General features: G+C 25.8%; 1 protein-coding gene across 1 annotated transcript; it reads right to left on the bottom strand.

Moving 5' to 3' along the window:
- Positions 1-10,565: 10,565 nt before the first annotated feature.
- LOC112601460 (cleft lip and palate transmembrane protein 1 homolog) lies at positions 10,566-17,424 on the bottom strand. The gene is made up of 11 exons (XM_025349104.1): positions 17,169-17,424; positions 14,794-15,012; positions 14,561-14,716; positions 14,300-14,488; positions 14,060-14,177; positions 13,658-13,757; positions 13,349-13,597; positions 12,658-12,835; positions 12,342-12,588; positions 12,058-12,225; positions 10,566-10,844 (listed from the first exon to the last, which is right to left on the bottom strand). The coding sequence occupies exons 1-11, from the start codon at positions 17,211-17,213 to the stop codon at positions 10,672-10,674; spliced, it is 1,842 nt and encodes a 613-aa protein (XP_025204889.1). The 5' UTR covers positions 17,214-17,424; the 3' UTR covers positions 10,566-10,671.
- Positions 17,425-17,726: the final 302 nt, after the last annotated feature.

Below are 17,726 nucleotides of genomic sequence, written 5' to 3'. Positions count from 1 at the left end.
GTTCAAATGATATAATAAACAAAATTTTTGTATGACATGCATTAATACATCTTACTATGATTTTTTTATAATTTATTATATCTTTTCTTTACTTTATTAATTTATTAAAGCCAACCTACTAATACATTTTGACATAAAAATATTAAACTAATAAAGTTAATTAGAACCATTAATTCTATAATTTAAAATTAATCAATTTCAATAAACATAATTGAATTTGTAAAATATACTTAAATGATTTAATGTATAAAAAATTATTTAAATATGTTTTACAAAAAAAAAAAAAATAAATAAATAAAGTTAAACAAAATTAATTATTAATAATAATTACATTTTAAATCACAAAATATGATTAATTTTACTAAACTCATAATTCCTCCAATGAGGTGTGCTTTACTCTTTGAAACATGACATTATTATTAAATATATATTTATACAATCTACACTAAAATTTTTATTGTCACATATTTGAAAGTGATTTTGATTGTGCCATAAAAAAAAAAAGTTAAACTATAAAAAAAAATCATTTTCACTTGCTATATTTTTATTATTGTAATAAAATATATTTATTTTATCGTCAATAATCATCATGATGGTAATCAAAGGATTACCTTTAGAATTAACAAGTTAATTAAATGTAAATATTATTGTTATTCATCAATTTTAAATGAATATGTATAGGTGTCTGATATGCCTAAGTACCTACTGGCTTTTTCAAATTAGGACCTTTAAAAGTAAAGCATTGAGTCAAATTTCTGAAATATTTAAAGATACCTAAAGACCGTATTATCATATTTTTAATTTTTTTTTATATCTCAAGAGGAATTTTGCAAAAATACAAAGTTACATTAATTTCAAATGAGATCCTTCCACTTTTTGACTATAAAATATTTAGTGTTATTTTTTTTTTAGAATCTTAATTTACTTAATTTAAAGTTTTAACAAATAATTTTTCAGTTATTAAACTATTTGCATTAAGGATAAAGGATACTAGTACTTAAAGAATATTTTACAAAAAAATAAAACATATATAATTTCAGATATAAGATATGAATTATATACTTTTTTAAATATTGATAGGTTAATATAAGTTATTTAAGTTGTCTTGTTATAATAGAATATTATCATAGTTTTTATATCATAGACTAAATATTGTAGTGCAAAGGTATGTTTTTGCACCACCAGAAAAACATTAAAATAAAATGTGTATACCTATGATATTATTTTTAATTTTGTAACTATCTTTTTTTGTATAATATATGCATAAACAGGTACAAAATTGTAATTTTTGTGCATGTATTAGACCTTATCAATTAAATTATTATCTTTATCTATATTCTAAAACTGTGTAATTGCCTAGATAATTAGATTATTATTATTATCTATAGTAACCACATAATTCTGTGGTTACCAAATAAATAATTATAAATAATTCAAAATGTATTTATTATTTAAAAAAATATATGAGAAAATATATAGTTTATTAGGAAGAATTTTACTTAGGAAGTTGAATTATTGGTGTGTCGGAAATTAACGATTGAGAATATATACTTCTGCACCACCAGAAATTGAGTTCAATTTACGCCACTGATCATGGTTCTATTATTCTAAGTGCGCGCAAAATTAAATAACTCAAAAACTAATCGTTTGAATTTTGATTTTAATACGCTTAAATATTCAGAAACATTATCAGCTAAATAGTTTACAGTAAAAATAAAGTGAAAGGATTTGTTATTTGAAAAAAAAAAGTTTGTTTATTCATAGGCCACTCTTTAAGTAGTATAAAAACTTGGATTTTTTTTATTAAACGGTAGAAGCATTAGACCTTTGTTACGATCGATGAATACGCCGATAAGTAATAAATATTAATTTTCCGTCGATTTACAAAAATATTGCAACTTATACAGTAAGCAAGAGTTTTTTTCAGATGATTCTTAAAATTTAACTCGTAGGTATAGTAAATTATATTTGTAAAAAACAACTATTATAACTACAGGATAAAATCGCACCCATCACATTGTATAAATGTTTAAATGTGTCATTTAATTGTTTTTCTATAGATGGCAGTTACTTGGGTAGTTGCATTCAGTTTATTTATAAGATATTATGAAATTGCAAATAATACTATGATGTGTTTCTCGATCAACGGACGACGCGCAGTTTTCTCGGCGATTATTCTCATTTCACTTTTTGTATAAGTAATAATTCTACTGTGGTAGTGTCGTTTCAAAAATCGAAGAATCTGTTTAGTGAGCATAATTTAAAATTCATTATTTATAGTTATGAAAACAATAGGAGACGCCTTTTAACTTACTATAAAATCAAAAATAAATACACATGGGTAATGAAATATTTTAATAACGTTGGAAAATGTATGTTTATCCGGATAAAAATGTAAATATTTATAGTTACACAGGTTACACTATGGAATATGAAATTAATATATTTCAATATCCATGTTAGTATATTTATGTAACTATAAAGTATTTGTAGATTGATTAATAAATTAAAAATATTCGTCATACAACTGGTCATGCTAATGCGCCAATGCTTACGGAAATGTAAAATATCAACGTACAAAATAATATGGAAATATTTTTAAGTTTTTTGTTTGTTTATAAAAACCGTAATCACGTGAAATTTGACTCGTATAATCTAAAATCCATTGGCTATAATTTTTGCCATTGTAATCATTGAATTTCAATTTGAAACTTGTGTACATTTCATCTCATGTATCCTATAATTTATGGGTTATGTCTGTTATGAGTCACTTAATTATGACTTAGTCCTGGGTGTAAATGCGTATCGTTTACTCTTATAATAACATAATACGATAAAGATAAAATCAATTTTCTATGCATTGAGATAGTAACTATATTAACTACTTATAACTAGGATATAAAAGTTAACAAACATAAAATCTAAAATATAGAAACAAAAAATATGTACCAAAAATACAAACCTGTAATTAAATAGTCGAAAAAATCAATTATTATTAATTACAAAATAGTAGGTTTATTATTAGTATTACATATTATTATTGTTTTTATTTAAAATATTAAAAAACTGAAATATTATTAATATTATATTCATAAATTTCAATCTAGATAAACAAAAATAAAATAATACGTCACCGTAACGTAATATCAGTTATAAATAAAGTATAACAATATTGTAAAATGTTGTTATAATGGAAAAATTTGCTTTGTATTACTTTGCATAAGTCTTTAGAAAAAGAAAATACCTAAGTTATAATTGAATATAAAATAAATAAGACCACAAAAGACATTTTCTTAAAAAGCATTCATTAAATATGCATACAAATTTGAATAATATGCACATTTCCCTAAAATTGACTAAATATGTATTTTAATCGTTAATTATTATAATTTGGGCATCATTGTATAGAATTAGTTTCTAGCTTGGTCTGATATAAATCAACAAGATATTAAAAAAATGCACAACTCCTATAACTCATAAGCTCTACAAATAACAACTAATATATACAATATACGTACACGCGCATTTGGTGAAGTTTATTTATAAGAGCATATGGGCGGCGTCTCTAGACTGTTATTTTTTAATAAATTATTATTTATACTATTTCAATATAATAATATATTTATTATTTAATTTAAATTAAATAATTTATAGGAAATTAAGTGTCTTTTTATACAAAATATAAGTATGAAGTAGGTATATAATTTTATATTAAGTCAATTTAATTTAATATTAAAAATAATATTTACTATAAAATTGTTAATTATTTCAAACGTACAATTAGCAATGTATTCCTATGCATATATTTAAGACAGAGACAATACATATTTTTATCATGGATATTTGTTGTAGACTGTATTACAAAATTTTCTTTGAATATAAGAATTTATTTTCACATACAGCTGCAGACAGGTGACACTCATATGTACACGGTTTGACACACACTAAAGCCATTTAAACATATAGATACGTATATATATATATATGATTTAAGATGCATACAGATAATAAATAATAATAGTAATATCTTTTTTAATGATAATATGAGCATCAACATGTGAAGTGCAGGTATAACATGCGTCTTCATAAAAGATATTGATATAGGTAATTAAAATTGTAATACCTTTCTATGTTCTAGCATGTTTAACAATACATACAATTACATACATGATTTTAATAATAAAAAATAGATATTTAATATCCAAATACTACATATAAAAAATAAGTTGGTATTTGTTACATATATTTGCTAGCTTTTTACCTGCCTATACATATCAAGCATGCTTTTAAGCACCTAATCAGTCAGTTATAAAATAAACTATAAATATATACTTAAATGTAGAGTTCAAATAAAAAAAAAGTTAAACCATTGAGTAATGACTCATAAAAACTCTAATATATCCTTTTAAATATTCATGGATAAATATCAGCGTTTGATTTATTATATTGTAATACAAAAGTAATACAGTGCATGTCGGAAACGGAAATATCGAAACGAAATGGCGGCGACCACCTCTATAACCATAATACCACACCACAAAATCTCAAGTGCCAGACTTCGCTTCACTTAGATTCGGCATGATCGACGAGCGGCAATGAAGGCGCATAGGGGCACATTTATATATCATAAATATATATATATATATATATACTGTAAATTATCCTTAGCTGGAACGGCTCAGCATTGCCGCTGCCGATAAAAAAAAAAACATACCTAATATACAATTAAAACTGTCTAATGACCCTGAATAAAACGGAAAACAGTCCAGTAAGAAATTTTTCTTTGGTCCCGGCGTATTCCTAAAGTTTTATTTATACGTAGAATCTCAATAAAACGGAACCTTCCAAACGCCGAAATGGAACGATTTTGTATAGGTTCTGTGGAAGTAATAGTACCTTGCATAAACCGGAAACATGACACGCGCGTGTGTAAAAGAAGCCAAAAATGGCATATAAATATATATTATTGATATGAGTGTGTATATAGATACATCGTAATATAATAATTTAAATAAAATTGCCCAACAGTCAACACGTCATGTTCGTTAGGTTAGACACATATTTTTACTATTTACATTGTATGTGTATATTGTATCAGCGGAACAAACTTTTCCCGTAGAGGATGTAATACCTACAATCGTACACTGAACATTTGCTTATGCCAACGCCTAGTGACGTCTATTCAAATATCAAATGTCAAAATATACGTATCTATTATTGAATTAAAAGTGACAGCTTATCGATATGAATAAAAAAGGACATTCAGTGAAAGAACTACTAAAAGTATTATTGATACCTAAGTGCGGAAAAACTCGAGGTACCTGTACGATACTCTTAGAAATCAAAATAAAATTAAAAAAGAATGGTCGAAAGGTATCATTTTTATTTATTTTTAAATTATTAATAATTTACCTATTATGAATTCATGATTTGTATGTATGTAAATATTATTTCATAGGAAATGGTAAAATAAAAATAACGCCCTTATACCAACGCTCAAATTTGAGACTCGTCGGAACTGAAAAACAAAATTTATTCGAGAAATAGCAAAAACTAGATATTTTTATAGTCAAAGCAAAAAACATAAAAATTGTCCTACACTCAAAAAATTCTTTCTTTTATCTGTTTTATGACGATTAAATTTTAAGAATATCAAGCAAGAACTTTATATACGTACTCTGCAATAAGTAATGCTCGCCCGTAAAAATGGGACATTGTATTCATTTATCGTACAGGTATTAGGTTTTTTTGTTTTTAAGTATCAATTTTATAATATTATATTTTTTATTTTTATCTTTAATCTGTGTATTCACTATAGAAAGCTCATACGGCATTGAGTCTGGCTTTAGCCTAAGCCTAACCCGCATAGTTATGCATGATATGATTTGTACCGGTCAAGTAACATTAGTACACACTAACACCACAACAATCTACAATTTGAGTAACGTCCGTTAGTGTGTTCCAAAATGTACAGGCTCACTAGGCTATGGAACGTTTTTCTGATGTCTGACCTTTAAATCCATTTATTAACTGTCGAAAGTAAGTAGGTCGTCCTGTTACTTGTTAGGTATCTACGATTTAAGTATCATTTGTGATCAGAGGTGGGTATATTATAAAACGATTAACGTCAATACTTTATTAAAGTGTCAAACTGTACTCATATATCTCAAATTTCGTTACTCCTTATACCAAAATGTTTGTACCTACCTATTTTATTGATTTTGTCATTATAGTACTATCTAGTTAAGTGCATAAGACTTTTTTAAAGAATACTGAAAATAGTTTTAATAATACGTTTTGATAGGTAAGTAACTTTTTTTTTTTATATAGAACTTGTATTTAACTAACGTTGTGTCAAAGTGTAAGAACGTTACACTTCAATTAATTGTTAGAATATAATTTATGATTTTTTAACAGGCCTTCGTCTCTCCATCCTCCCACCACATGATGAATAAAAAAATGACTTGTATATAAATATTAATTATACACGATTAAATGTATATTATTTTTGAGAATAACTTCTTTGCCTACACTTAGTAAAGAATTTTGGGTAGCAAGGCCATAATAAAGGAGAAGCGATTGGGCGTTTACCTCAGGCGCGAATGCAATGGAGGCGCTAACCTTGAAAAAATTTTTAAATAAAAATATTGGTCTACCATATTCTCAGATAGCATTTCAAAATGTCTTGCTTAAAAAAAAATTATTTTACTATTATTATTCAATTCCCCAAATTATAAGTTTAATGCATGTTAGGTATCTAGTGCGTTTAATAATTATATTCTTCTACTGTTATTATTGTTGTAAAGTTTTTATACGGTAATCTAAATATTGCATAACGCATTGAACGAAATTATCGTAACGGCGTTAAATTTATTATTATGCAATCAGTAGTGCCTAATGTCTATTAATACCTATGCGATAAACATTTTTTCAGCAAATCCCAACATGTGCCATCAGTCGTCACTCGTCATTCGTCAGTCCTTATCTGCTCACTGCTCGGTGCTCACCCCTAGGTAGTAGTTACCCGTCAACCAGTAGGTACACGCTGTACACAACACACTTGCACAGTTACATAATACACACTAAACATTAAACAAATTTATAATATTCATATATTATAAATTCCACCGATTTATAGGATGTCGATTTTTGGATTGAATTTAAAACGTGTGAATTCCACCAGTACGTATTTTTTTACCTAAAACAAGAAAATGTAAATTCAACCAATACCTACGTATTTTTGACCTGAAAACGTGTTAATTCCACCGATAGTAAAATAAGTAACTATTAACTAGTAATCATTATTAAATATTAATTATCATATATTTCTTTTAAATTTGTGTAAAAAAAAAAAAAAAATGATATAAGTATTTAAATATTATACCATGTATAAATAAAAAATCTGTACATAAGTTATGTACCTATTAACTACTGTAACTTATTATTATTATTACTTACTATTTTATTGTTATTGCGTGTTAATAATTTTATATCGTACCTATACTGTAATACTAATTAATTTATCACAAATGTAAATGGGTAAATCCCAAATATTTAAATAAAAATAAAAATTTAGCAGTAGAATTTACAATTTTTTTTCAGGTAAAAAAACAAACTGGTGAAATTTACATGAAAAAATGTCTCGATTGGTGGAATTTACATGCGCCCTATGGCCTATACGGCCCTATACCACCTGCCCATCACTCATTGTGATATTGTCGTTGTCTGCGCTTCCCTCCAATAATTCAACTACCTATAACACTACGACAATTACGGACGACGGATAAATAATTCAATAAATATTTGGTTAGTAGCTGTGTAATTGATTATTCTGTTATGCACTTAGTAACTGGTTAATAAAATTGTATTGAAACAATAACACATTTACGAGTATACGAAAACTTGTAGAACGTGGACAAAACTGTCGATATACCTATCCTATATTTGCGTGCAAAATAGAAATATCGCTACAATCTGTAATTTTAATATATTTTTTAACCTAATACAACTTTTAAGTTTTAATTATTTATTTTTTAATGCACGTTTTAACCATTTGTATGACATTATATGACGGGTAGGTACGAATTTAACGTATTTTGATAAAAAATCCGTGTTCTATAAATAACATTAAATATACAGTGACAAAGTGTAAATGAATAAATATAAAGTATTACAACTATTATTTTAGTTTTATATTTTTACTTAACAATGACCAGTCGGCAGTCAATACTTCTGGGTCTGTTCTTTTATTTTTAAATTGATTTTGCTTTCGAACTTGGTACTTAAATTTTGTTTGACTTCTATGGTTTAGAAATCGAGTAATCATGTCTGAAACGTTAAAGAATTAAAATAGTGGAGCTCGATATTTCAAGAATAAATAAAAAATGAAAGTTAAAAACAAGAAGTTAGCAAACACTTTTGAAAAGTGGTTTTTAACAACTATAAAGGGGCCTTTTTGTTCATCATTCTGGTGATTCTGTGGAAACCCGTACCTAACAATCTTGTTAATGCACCAGCAATTCATGAGTCTCCGGATATTCCTCTAAAAAGTTAAATAACCCACTAACCCAAAACTGTTGGATGATAGGTATGACCATGAAAAAAAACACTAAACCAGGTTATTCAAAATTATTGAAATTAACTACAATATCTTGTAAAAAAAATAAAATATCACGAAACCATCAAACAATTAACATTTGAAATCAACTATAAGGGCTAAGAGAGACTTTCAAACTTGGCTATTTTATCTTTGAAAAATTAAGTTTCTGGAGCAATTTATTTTGAAGACATCTATATATTTGAGGTAAAAAAAGACCAATAATTATGAAACTAAAAAACTTAGCTTGTTATTTATATAATACTTTCATTTAAGACTATCTCAATTTTTTTTTTTTGTATGTCAATAAAAATTCATTTTAAAATAGATACTTGTAAGTTCATGCTTTCTGATAAACAAAAAATAATAGTTTAAAATTTTGTGATGAGAACTTTTTTGACAGTAGAAGGGAAGGCACAAATACTCAATATTGGCCTCGGGCACCAGAACTTCTTACAGTTCTGTTAGATAGCATCATGTAATAAAATTGTTTTATTGATAAAACGATAACAAATAAAATCATGATATTTTTGAAATATTAAAGTTATAATTCACTAAGATTCCTAACTTATTTTTTTTTTTTTTTGATTAACTAAAATAAATAACAGCAAACAATTGTTAAGAATATTATAAGTTTATTTTAATGTAATATATCACAAATATAATTATTAATTTATGTTTATATAATAATATAACATGTTTAGATATAAAATTATTGTAATGTTTATTAAATACTGTATAAATATTTGGAATAATTTTATAATACAAATATTGTTTAGTTTAAAATGTTAACATTCAAAATATTGAATGATTTAAAATATATTCACAATTATTACAATATATTTTTAATTTAAATCAAAGTTAATTTTTGTGTGTATAAAATATTTGCGAGCAATATTTATAAATCATTCGAATAATACAAATAGCCTCAGGTATATTTTTTGGTGTAATTAATTTATAAATTACAATTAGGCGATTTGTTATAGTTTTATACTATTACTACATTTTGTATTTAATGGTTTATATATTTCATAAAATCATACCGAGTTAAAAATCAAAACTAAAAAGTTGAAATATTTATTCTAGAATTTAATTCGGTATATAAGAATGAAATCCAATATTTTACGATAACAAATGTTGAATTAAAAATGCTAATCATATTTTCAAATAACTTGCAAGTAAAATAAATTCTAGTACAACAGGGAATATATACTTGAATAGCGATTATTATTATTTTTTTTTAAATTAAAAGCTGAACATCTAATAAATTATGTTTAGTACATTTTAACGGAATAAAGTACTAAAATTAATCAATTTTTAAAATAAGTTTTATCAAATTTGTCTTGATAATCTTAACTAATTTGATAACAAAACCTTAATAATTATATTTGTTTAGAAGTATATGGACCTCCATGCATTTAAAAACAGTTAAGTATTTAAACTATTAATCATACACATTAAGAATGAAAAATATTTTTTTTATCGATGTAAGATTTAATGATGTAAAAATAATTAAGGTTAACACAAATTAACTGATTTTAACAGCTATACTTGGCATAGTTAAAAATGTATTGAAAAACCGTCAACAGATTGAATCAATATAAAAGAAAATGTTATTAGTTTAATTAAAATAAAAGAAGATATATAAGTAATAAAAAATTCTTAGAAATTAATAAACATATTTGAAATTCATCCATTGCATAACAAGTTTTTAATAACCATAAATTGAAATGTACAAAAGCATGAACTCCAATACCTTATTCATGAAAACAATAAAAAATATTTTAACTTGAACGTCATTTGTCTTATCTATTATTTTAAAAATTAGGTACCATACCCTTTAACAAAAATTAAAAAACAAAAAAAAAAAGGAAACTTAATTTATCCATACAAACTCACTACCTTATTACAATAATAGTTGAACAATTTTTGTAAATAATTAAATTACTAAAGTAGTACTTTATGTAAATCAATATATATATTTTTATTTTGTTTTGGTATATTAAATATTAAAAAAAAAAATTGAAACAAAATACATCTAGTGACTATTAAATATGTCGATTGAGAAAATTGTATTAATCATTCTTTTTATCATTTTCAGGTTTCTCATTTTCAATTGATTGAGGTTTTTCTTCAATAGCTTGTGACTGTTCTTCAACTGGCTCAGCAGCATATCCAAATTCATTTACTCTAGTTGGATCTACCCTATATATCCATCTTTGGTACAAAAATATGAAAAATACAACATCTAAAAAAAAAAATATATACATATTTATATATTTAAATATTTATTTAATGACCTATATATATAAAGGGCAAGCAAGCAGCTAGAGTACAATGGATAATATTAAATGCACACAATTTTATTTAAGAAATATATGCAAAAAAATATTAATAAACCTATAAAACATTCATAGTTAAACAATTTTATATTTCACTTTATTCTTAATAATCAAATCAAAGTTAAATAAATAATTAAAAAATTTTTTAATAGAATAAGGAACTACATAAAACAACATTTTTTTTACTTGAGATTTAGTATAAAATCTACAGAATTGCAAATTTTTATTTTTAATCCATTAAATTATATAATTTGAAATAAATCTTTTGTCAATATAAACAATATCCATAAAGAAATATTAATAAAATTACATCTAGATTTCAATGATACCACATTTAACTTTGATAATATGATGAAATCCAAATTCATTTTAGATACTAAGAGAACTAATAATACTTTGCTCAATTTTATCTTTTAATCTTAGCAGTTTGAGTTACCAAATAACTGATCAAAATTCAAATATAGATCAAATAAGAATAAAGAAATAGAAAAAGTTAATAAATCTAAATTATTATTTTTAATTTAAAAGATAATAATGTAATGGTTTGTTAAATTATCCAGTGGTAAGATACATATGTATGTGTATATGTATAATATAGAAGTATATAATATCAGTAGTTGCAAAACCTACATATGTTGATTTATCCTAAAAACATACAACATAACAAATGTTCTAATTTTGTGCTATTTTTAATATTAGAGTATACTAACCTACTATACAATTTAAAAGTAATAAAATATCTTTTTTTATCTTTAATTTTGATGATAAAATCTAATATAGAATTAGAACTCCTACGTTTGCATGTATTTACTAAATATAGCCACATGAAACTGAATAAATACAAAAAAAAAAAAATGAGTCCTTGACAGATCAAGAGAAGACATTGGAACACAGAGTAAAATAGTTATAGTTAGTACAAATTTAAATTAAGTATTAGCTTGTAATTAAAGGACTAATGCATAAATGAATAAAGATAACCAGTTCAATAATGACATTGTATCACCATGGACTCATTAATTAAACTAATCAAATCAAAAAACTTGGGAGATAACATAAATATGAGTGTTGTTTAGCTGGGGATGAACATACTACAATAGTTTCTTCTGGAATTTTACTTACCATCTCTAAAACAACCCAAACGGTACATTGTTGGCATTTTAATAACAAATGCAAATATATCATCAATGAATGTATTTAAACATTTATAAGACATCATTCTCCAAGGAAGATGTGCCACTGACTTGAGCTTATAGTTAATGAACAATTGTGGAGTCATTGTAATGAAACCTACATAAGTATTGTAGAAAAATATATTATTAGATATCAAATATAAAAATAATGTATATTTATCAAATTAAAAAGGCCAAATTTTCTTTATTTTGAATAAAACAAATAATGCTTACCAAACATTAGTAGAAAACCATACAACATATTAAGTACCCAAGAATACCATCCTTTGTGTTCTTCATAGACAAGTGAATAAATTGCATATGCAGCAAGGAGAGGAAATAGAACCCATGATAAATATTTAAATGCCAATCGATCATATTCCTTTGTGCTAGATTCAGCATAGGACCCCTTTTCTTTAAATATCAATTTTGGAATAATGCCTAAATACCGTGTTTGCCGATCAAGACTAATGTCTAACACCTAAAACATAAAAATATAATAAAGATAGTTATTAATTTAAATATGAAATATTCATCTTAATTATTTTACCTTATTGATTTTCCAACATTCAATACCCAACCCAACAAAACAACTGATGCGAATAATTGTGTTTGTATCATTATCAAGGACATACAATAACACAACAACAGATTGAAAAACGTTAAAAAATACTGCGCGTACAGATAACCCTTCTAAAGATTTACGTTCCTTCCAAAATTGAATATCAGTAAAATAAAAATTTTAAACTTAATTTATTTAAAATACATTGTTTATCTACAGTAAATACCAGTGGTAAAGAGTGAATAAGCTATAAAAAAAAATTAGAAAAATTTTCTAACACAACTACGGCTGATATAGAGGATTGGTATTTTATATATAATTTGAATTTAACCCAAAAAGCCTTCCCCCACAATTTATAAAAGTGGAACACATGCACAAACACCCCTCCCCAACACTTATTTGAGAATAATAATAGAATAAGTGAATAATTGGAAACAAATAATACAATTAAATATTCATTAGATAAAACAAAAATATTTATGACAATTATACCAAATTTATCATTTTAAAATTGTTTATAATTATTTTTATTTTCAAATTTATAGGTAGATATTTTCTCCATCTCCATACCTCTTAGACAGTATTTTTTTTTCAATGTTAAATACAACAGTTATCAAGGAATTATATATCACAATTACTCTAACATATATTATTAGTTTTTATATAAATTAATTACCATTTTTTGAAAGCTAATAACTCAAAAACACTGTGTAATATTGATACAATGATTGTAGCTGCCAAAATATATGGAGAAGTCTCTAACAATGCTTCTTTTAATGAATCTTGATCTTGATCATCTTCATTTGCATCTGATGCAAAAGTATCACCTAAAAATCCAGCAGTCCATTTGTTTCGCATAGTCTGAGCCGAATACATTTGCCATTTAAATAATGACAATGGTTGGAATGTTAGTGTTAAATCCAAATTGCTGCAACATTAATAAACATAACTTTTAATTTGAAATTAATTAAAAAATACTGTTATTTACTTCACAGTTTTATTAATTGGTTGATAGTCTCTAAGCATATTCCAAAAATCATTGAAAAATACCATTGGTTTATATCGATTGTGTGGTAAGAATTCTAGATCTATATATTAAATAATAAAAATTAAATACTGATATTTAATAGGTAAAATCAATTATAGTATGCTTCACAAAAACGTGCGGATAACCACCGCGCGCCTAGTGGCCATTTCTCGTTGCAGGTGACCAAAATGCTTCACGCCAAATAAAAAATTTAAAACTCGTATATTATCTGTCGTGCCAGCGGCACGCACTTGTGATGGATCAAATATTGAGGCCCATTGATTTTTAGAAAAATCGACACATGGCGCACTGCGGTCATCTGCACATTTTTGTAACGTGTACTTTAATTACATGTTAACTTACATTCAGAAAATGGTTCAGGGAGAGATCCTTTAGTCCAATTGGTTTGATCAGTTACTAAACAAATTGTCAAATTTGGATGCCAATGTGATATTATTTCAGTCTCAAATTTTTCAGCTTTCTAAAACATGGAAAATTAGGTTAACAAAACTACTTTGTAATATTTGTTTTTTTCTGTCTTTAGAACAGCAAAAAATTTATATATCATTAAAAAATTAACACATTTTAAGTCATTTTACTTACTTCGATTTGTTCTGGAGTCGCAGATGTTTCACCAGTAAGTAAGTTATGAGTTTTTAAGAATTTAACTTTTTTAAACTTATTTAATTGTTTGGATGCATGAACAACGTAAGGGTCATTTTTACTTATATTTGAATTTGTCTTTTTAATGAAATATACATGTAAATAAATTGACCCATTATTTTGCAAATGCTAAAAAATAAAATAATTACATTAATATAACCCAATTTACCAAACTTATTATATCATATAGGTATCAGTTACCGGCGATGGAACAAAAGATTTTTGGATAGTGTAAGTACCATCATTATTAGGTCCAGAAGTCCAGTCTCCATATTCTAAATCTGTTTTTTTCCAGATAAGTTCATTATCGTCTATTGTATTCTTAAGACTATCTTCTGATAAATAAACATACATATCCTGAAAAATATATTTTTATTAGTTCGATCTTTTAATACAAATAGTTTTTAAATAAATAAAAATCATGAAATACGTACAAATTTAGTACCAAACTCAAAAAAATTGACGTTTGGAATGGAATCAGCAACTGGAGTAACGCCATCAGGAGGTACAGTGGATGGCTTTTTAAACATTGATGTAATGAAATAGATAATTAATGATCTAACAATTAACGTTTTCACAACTCCAAAGAACATATTGAACCGTCCTTGTTGGGGTTGTGGCTGTTCACCTTGCGCTGGTTCCACATTACCAGCCTTCAACAATACAATAAGTATTAAGTTTTATGAATCAAATTAATTTAAATTGTTTATCATTTACTATAAGAAATAACAATACATTTTCAATTCATAAAGCAAACAAATAGCATAATATTATGTTAAACCACTTAAATACTCATATTTTAAACTAAATTAATATTCTATTTTTATTTTATAATAATATGTAGTAATGTATTCATGCAAATTTAAAAATGAAATTTTTTTTACATGAATTAAAAAGAATTATTAGGAGAATTTCAAAACACTGTTTATATTTTTTTTCAAATCTATGCATGATATAACAAATTAACATTCAGTAGAACCAACCTTATATTGTTAGTTTTAGAATTAAGAATGAATTGGTCTATTACAAAACTTTAACACTAAAATTAAGAATATTATTTATGCTTATACATTTGAATTTTTGTAATACTTAAATTTTTATGCAAGTTGTTATTAGTACAATAGTATGCAAAATTATATAATATAAAAATGCTCATAATATCTTGCTTTAAAATTTAAATATCTTAAAAAACCAACACAAGTACACAGATATTGTTCCTAATTTTAAGTTTAATAATAGGTCAATCGTTATAATACTAAAGTTAACAGTACAAAGTTGATTTTGATGAACATAAATTTGCTTAGTTAAAAAAACAAATACCTAGTGCATTGACATCCTCTTAATGGAATTATAACACTCATACAGACATAGCAACACTATTACCATGTTTTAAGTAATTATATAAACAAATACTTTTAACTATTTTAAGTATATATTATCAACTTTTATTATTAAGAATTTGAAAAACTATAGTTTTATAAAAAAAACTGAAGACTAACTACAGTATAATAGGATCCTGGAGACAAGTGTATCTTGTCATTGAATAAATCATTATTACAATTTACAGTTATTATATACAAAAAAATTCTCAATAAAGACTTGAGATTAATTTTTAAAAGATGTTTTAAGGTAAATTTTTTTTAAAACAAAAATAGTATATTTTATAACTTAAATAATTACAATAGATATTATTTCATAAAAAATAGATGATTTGAAAATGGCTTACAATTATTCTAAATAATTTGAACATTAAACTGAGAAATTTTTAGTTAATGATATATGTAATGGCAAAAAGTAGGTTATTTTTGAATTTCATAAATATATTTTTTTTTTTAATATGACTTTATTTTAGGATATTGCAATCTATATAGGTGTACAATAAGTAATCACAAATAATTAAAATTATATTTTTGTTGAAAATTACAAACTTGTATAAATGTCACATTAAAAAAACTAAATATTTTTAAATTAATATAGTCAAAAAAATGTTATTATAAATATTTAAAAAAAATGTAATCACAGAAATTCTACACCTTAAATTTCATTATTATTATTATTATTAAATAATTAAAAATTAGATTACTTATGAGCTATGACAGTGATGAATATTTTATATAGGATAATTATTAAACAGGTATTTGGTATATACATTACAAAATTATATTTTATACTATTTTACTCTTTTAGATTAAAAAAAAAGAGAACAATGTACTTCTTATTGAATTGATTAATAATATCTATTTAATAAGCCATATTTTATATTTAAATCAGTTTTATCATATCATTTAAATGTTATCAACATTTTTTTTTTTTTAATATTCTGTAGCTGTAAGATTAAGGTTTATTACATTTCAGAAATTCTAGGCGATAAAATAGCATTACTTTAACTAGATAGGTATCTATAAAAATAATAAGCTAAACAAAGATTTGATAAATTCATTAATTGGGCCTAACTATTAGATAAAAATAATTTTATTTTGCGTTCTTTTAATAATTCAAATAAACAAACGCAAACACGACACCAGTGTACCAAGAGTTAATTAAAACATCTAGACAGGTAGTTTATTGATGTGCTCATTGAGAGCGTACTGCGGAATAAACACGTCTCGGAAAACCAAAAAACCGATTATAAGGCGTTGGCCCGCACGCGGTGCACCCGTCGAACGTTCGAAAACCGAGCTTCAGTCTAGTGCCACTCAAAAAGCCAGACTATCCGGTCGAAAGTCGTGAAAACCACGGATTTTCGAGAGACGTCCATCGGCCAACAACAAAAAATATTTTAATATTATTCACTAAGTACTTGTCTCACCCCGTTGCCCGGAGGCGCTTCGTTTCTCCTGGCCACCTCGGCCATGACGTACGTCGCAGACGTTCGTTGAGTCAAGGTATAAACGGCCAACGGAACACCATCAACGGCGGCTAAGAGAAGCGATGAGCGTACACGACGTCGTGCCGCTTGCTAACGGAACTGCAAATAGTGCGAATTAATTCGGAATTATCACGTCCGACGAGTGGGGCGCGCACACGCGAGACGTCTTCCTATCAGATGAAGCTGAACGAAAAAAAAAAAAAAACCAAAATCCAATAGTACGGTGCTCGCAAACGTGTGCGTGTGTGTGTGCACTGCGCTATGATTCCGAAGTGTTCGGTGGTCACCGGTACTTCGGTCGGTGGTCGGTCGTACGAATTATTTTCTATGCTCCCATATAGATATAATCGAAGAGCATAGCGACTACGATTTCACTCTCGAATATACGACATGAACGTACCATTACCGCGGATACCACATCCGGTATTATAGCGAGGGGGAATTGCAGTTGATAAGAACAACACCACCAGGTTGGACTACAGAGTGACCAACCTAACC

Source organism: Melanaphis sacchari, unplaced genomic scaffold (genome assembly GCF_002803265.2).
Source record: "Melanaphis sacchari strain LSU unplaced genomic scaffold, SCAv2.0 Contig0_pilon_pilon, whole genome shotgun sequence".
Classification (NCBI taxonomy): Eukaryota; Metazoa; Arthropoda; class Insecta; order Hemiptera; family Aphididae; genus Melanaphis; species Melanaphis sacchari.
The sequence above is the reverse complement of the archived record's forward strand: the minus strand, read 5'-3'. Positions and strand labels throughout refer to the sequence as shown.

Coding starts and splice junctions, on each gene's coding strand:
- LOC112601460 (XM_025349104.1), bottom strand. CDS start 17,213: ATGGCCGAGGTGGCCAGGAGAAACGAAGCGCCTCCGGGCAACGGG. Junction 12,836..13,348: donor GAGTTATTAGCTTTCAAAAA/ATGGTAATTAAT, acceptor TTTTTATTTTAC/TGATATTCAATTTTGGAAGG. Junction 12,589..12,657: donor AATGTTGGAAAATCAATAAG/GTAAAATAATTA, acceptor TTTATGTTTTAG/GTGTTAGACATTAGTCTTGA.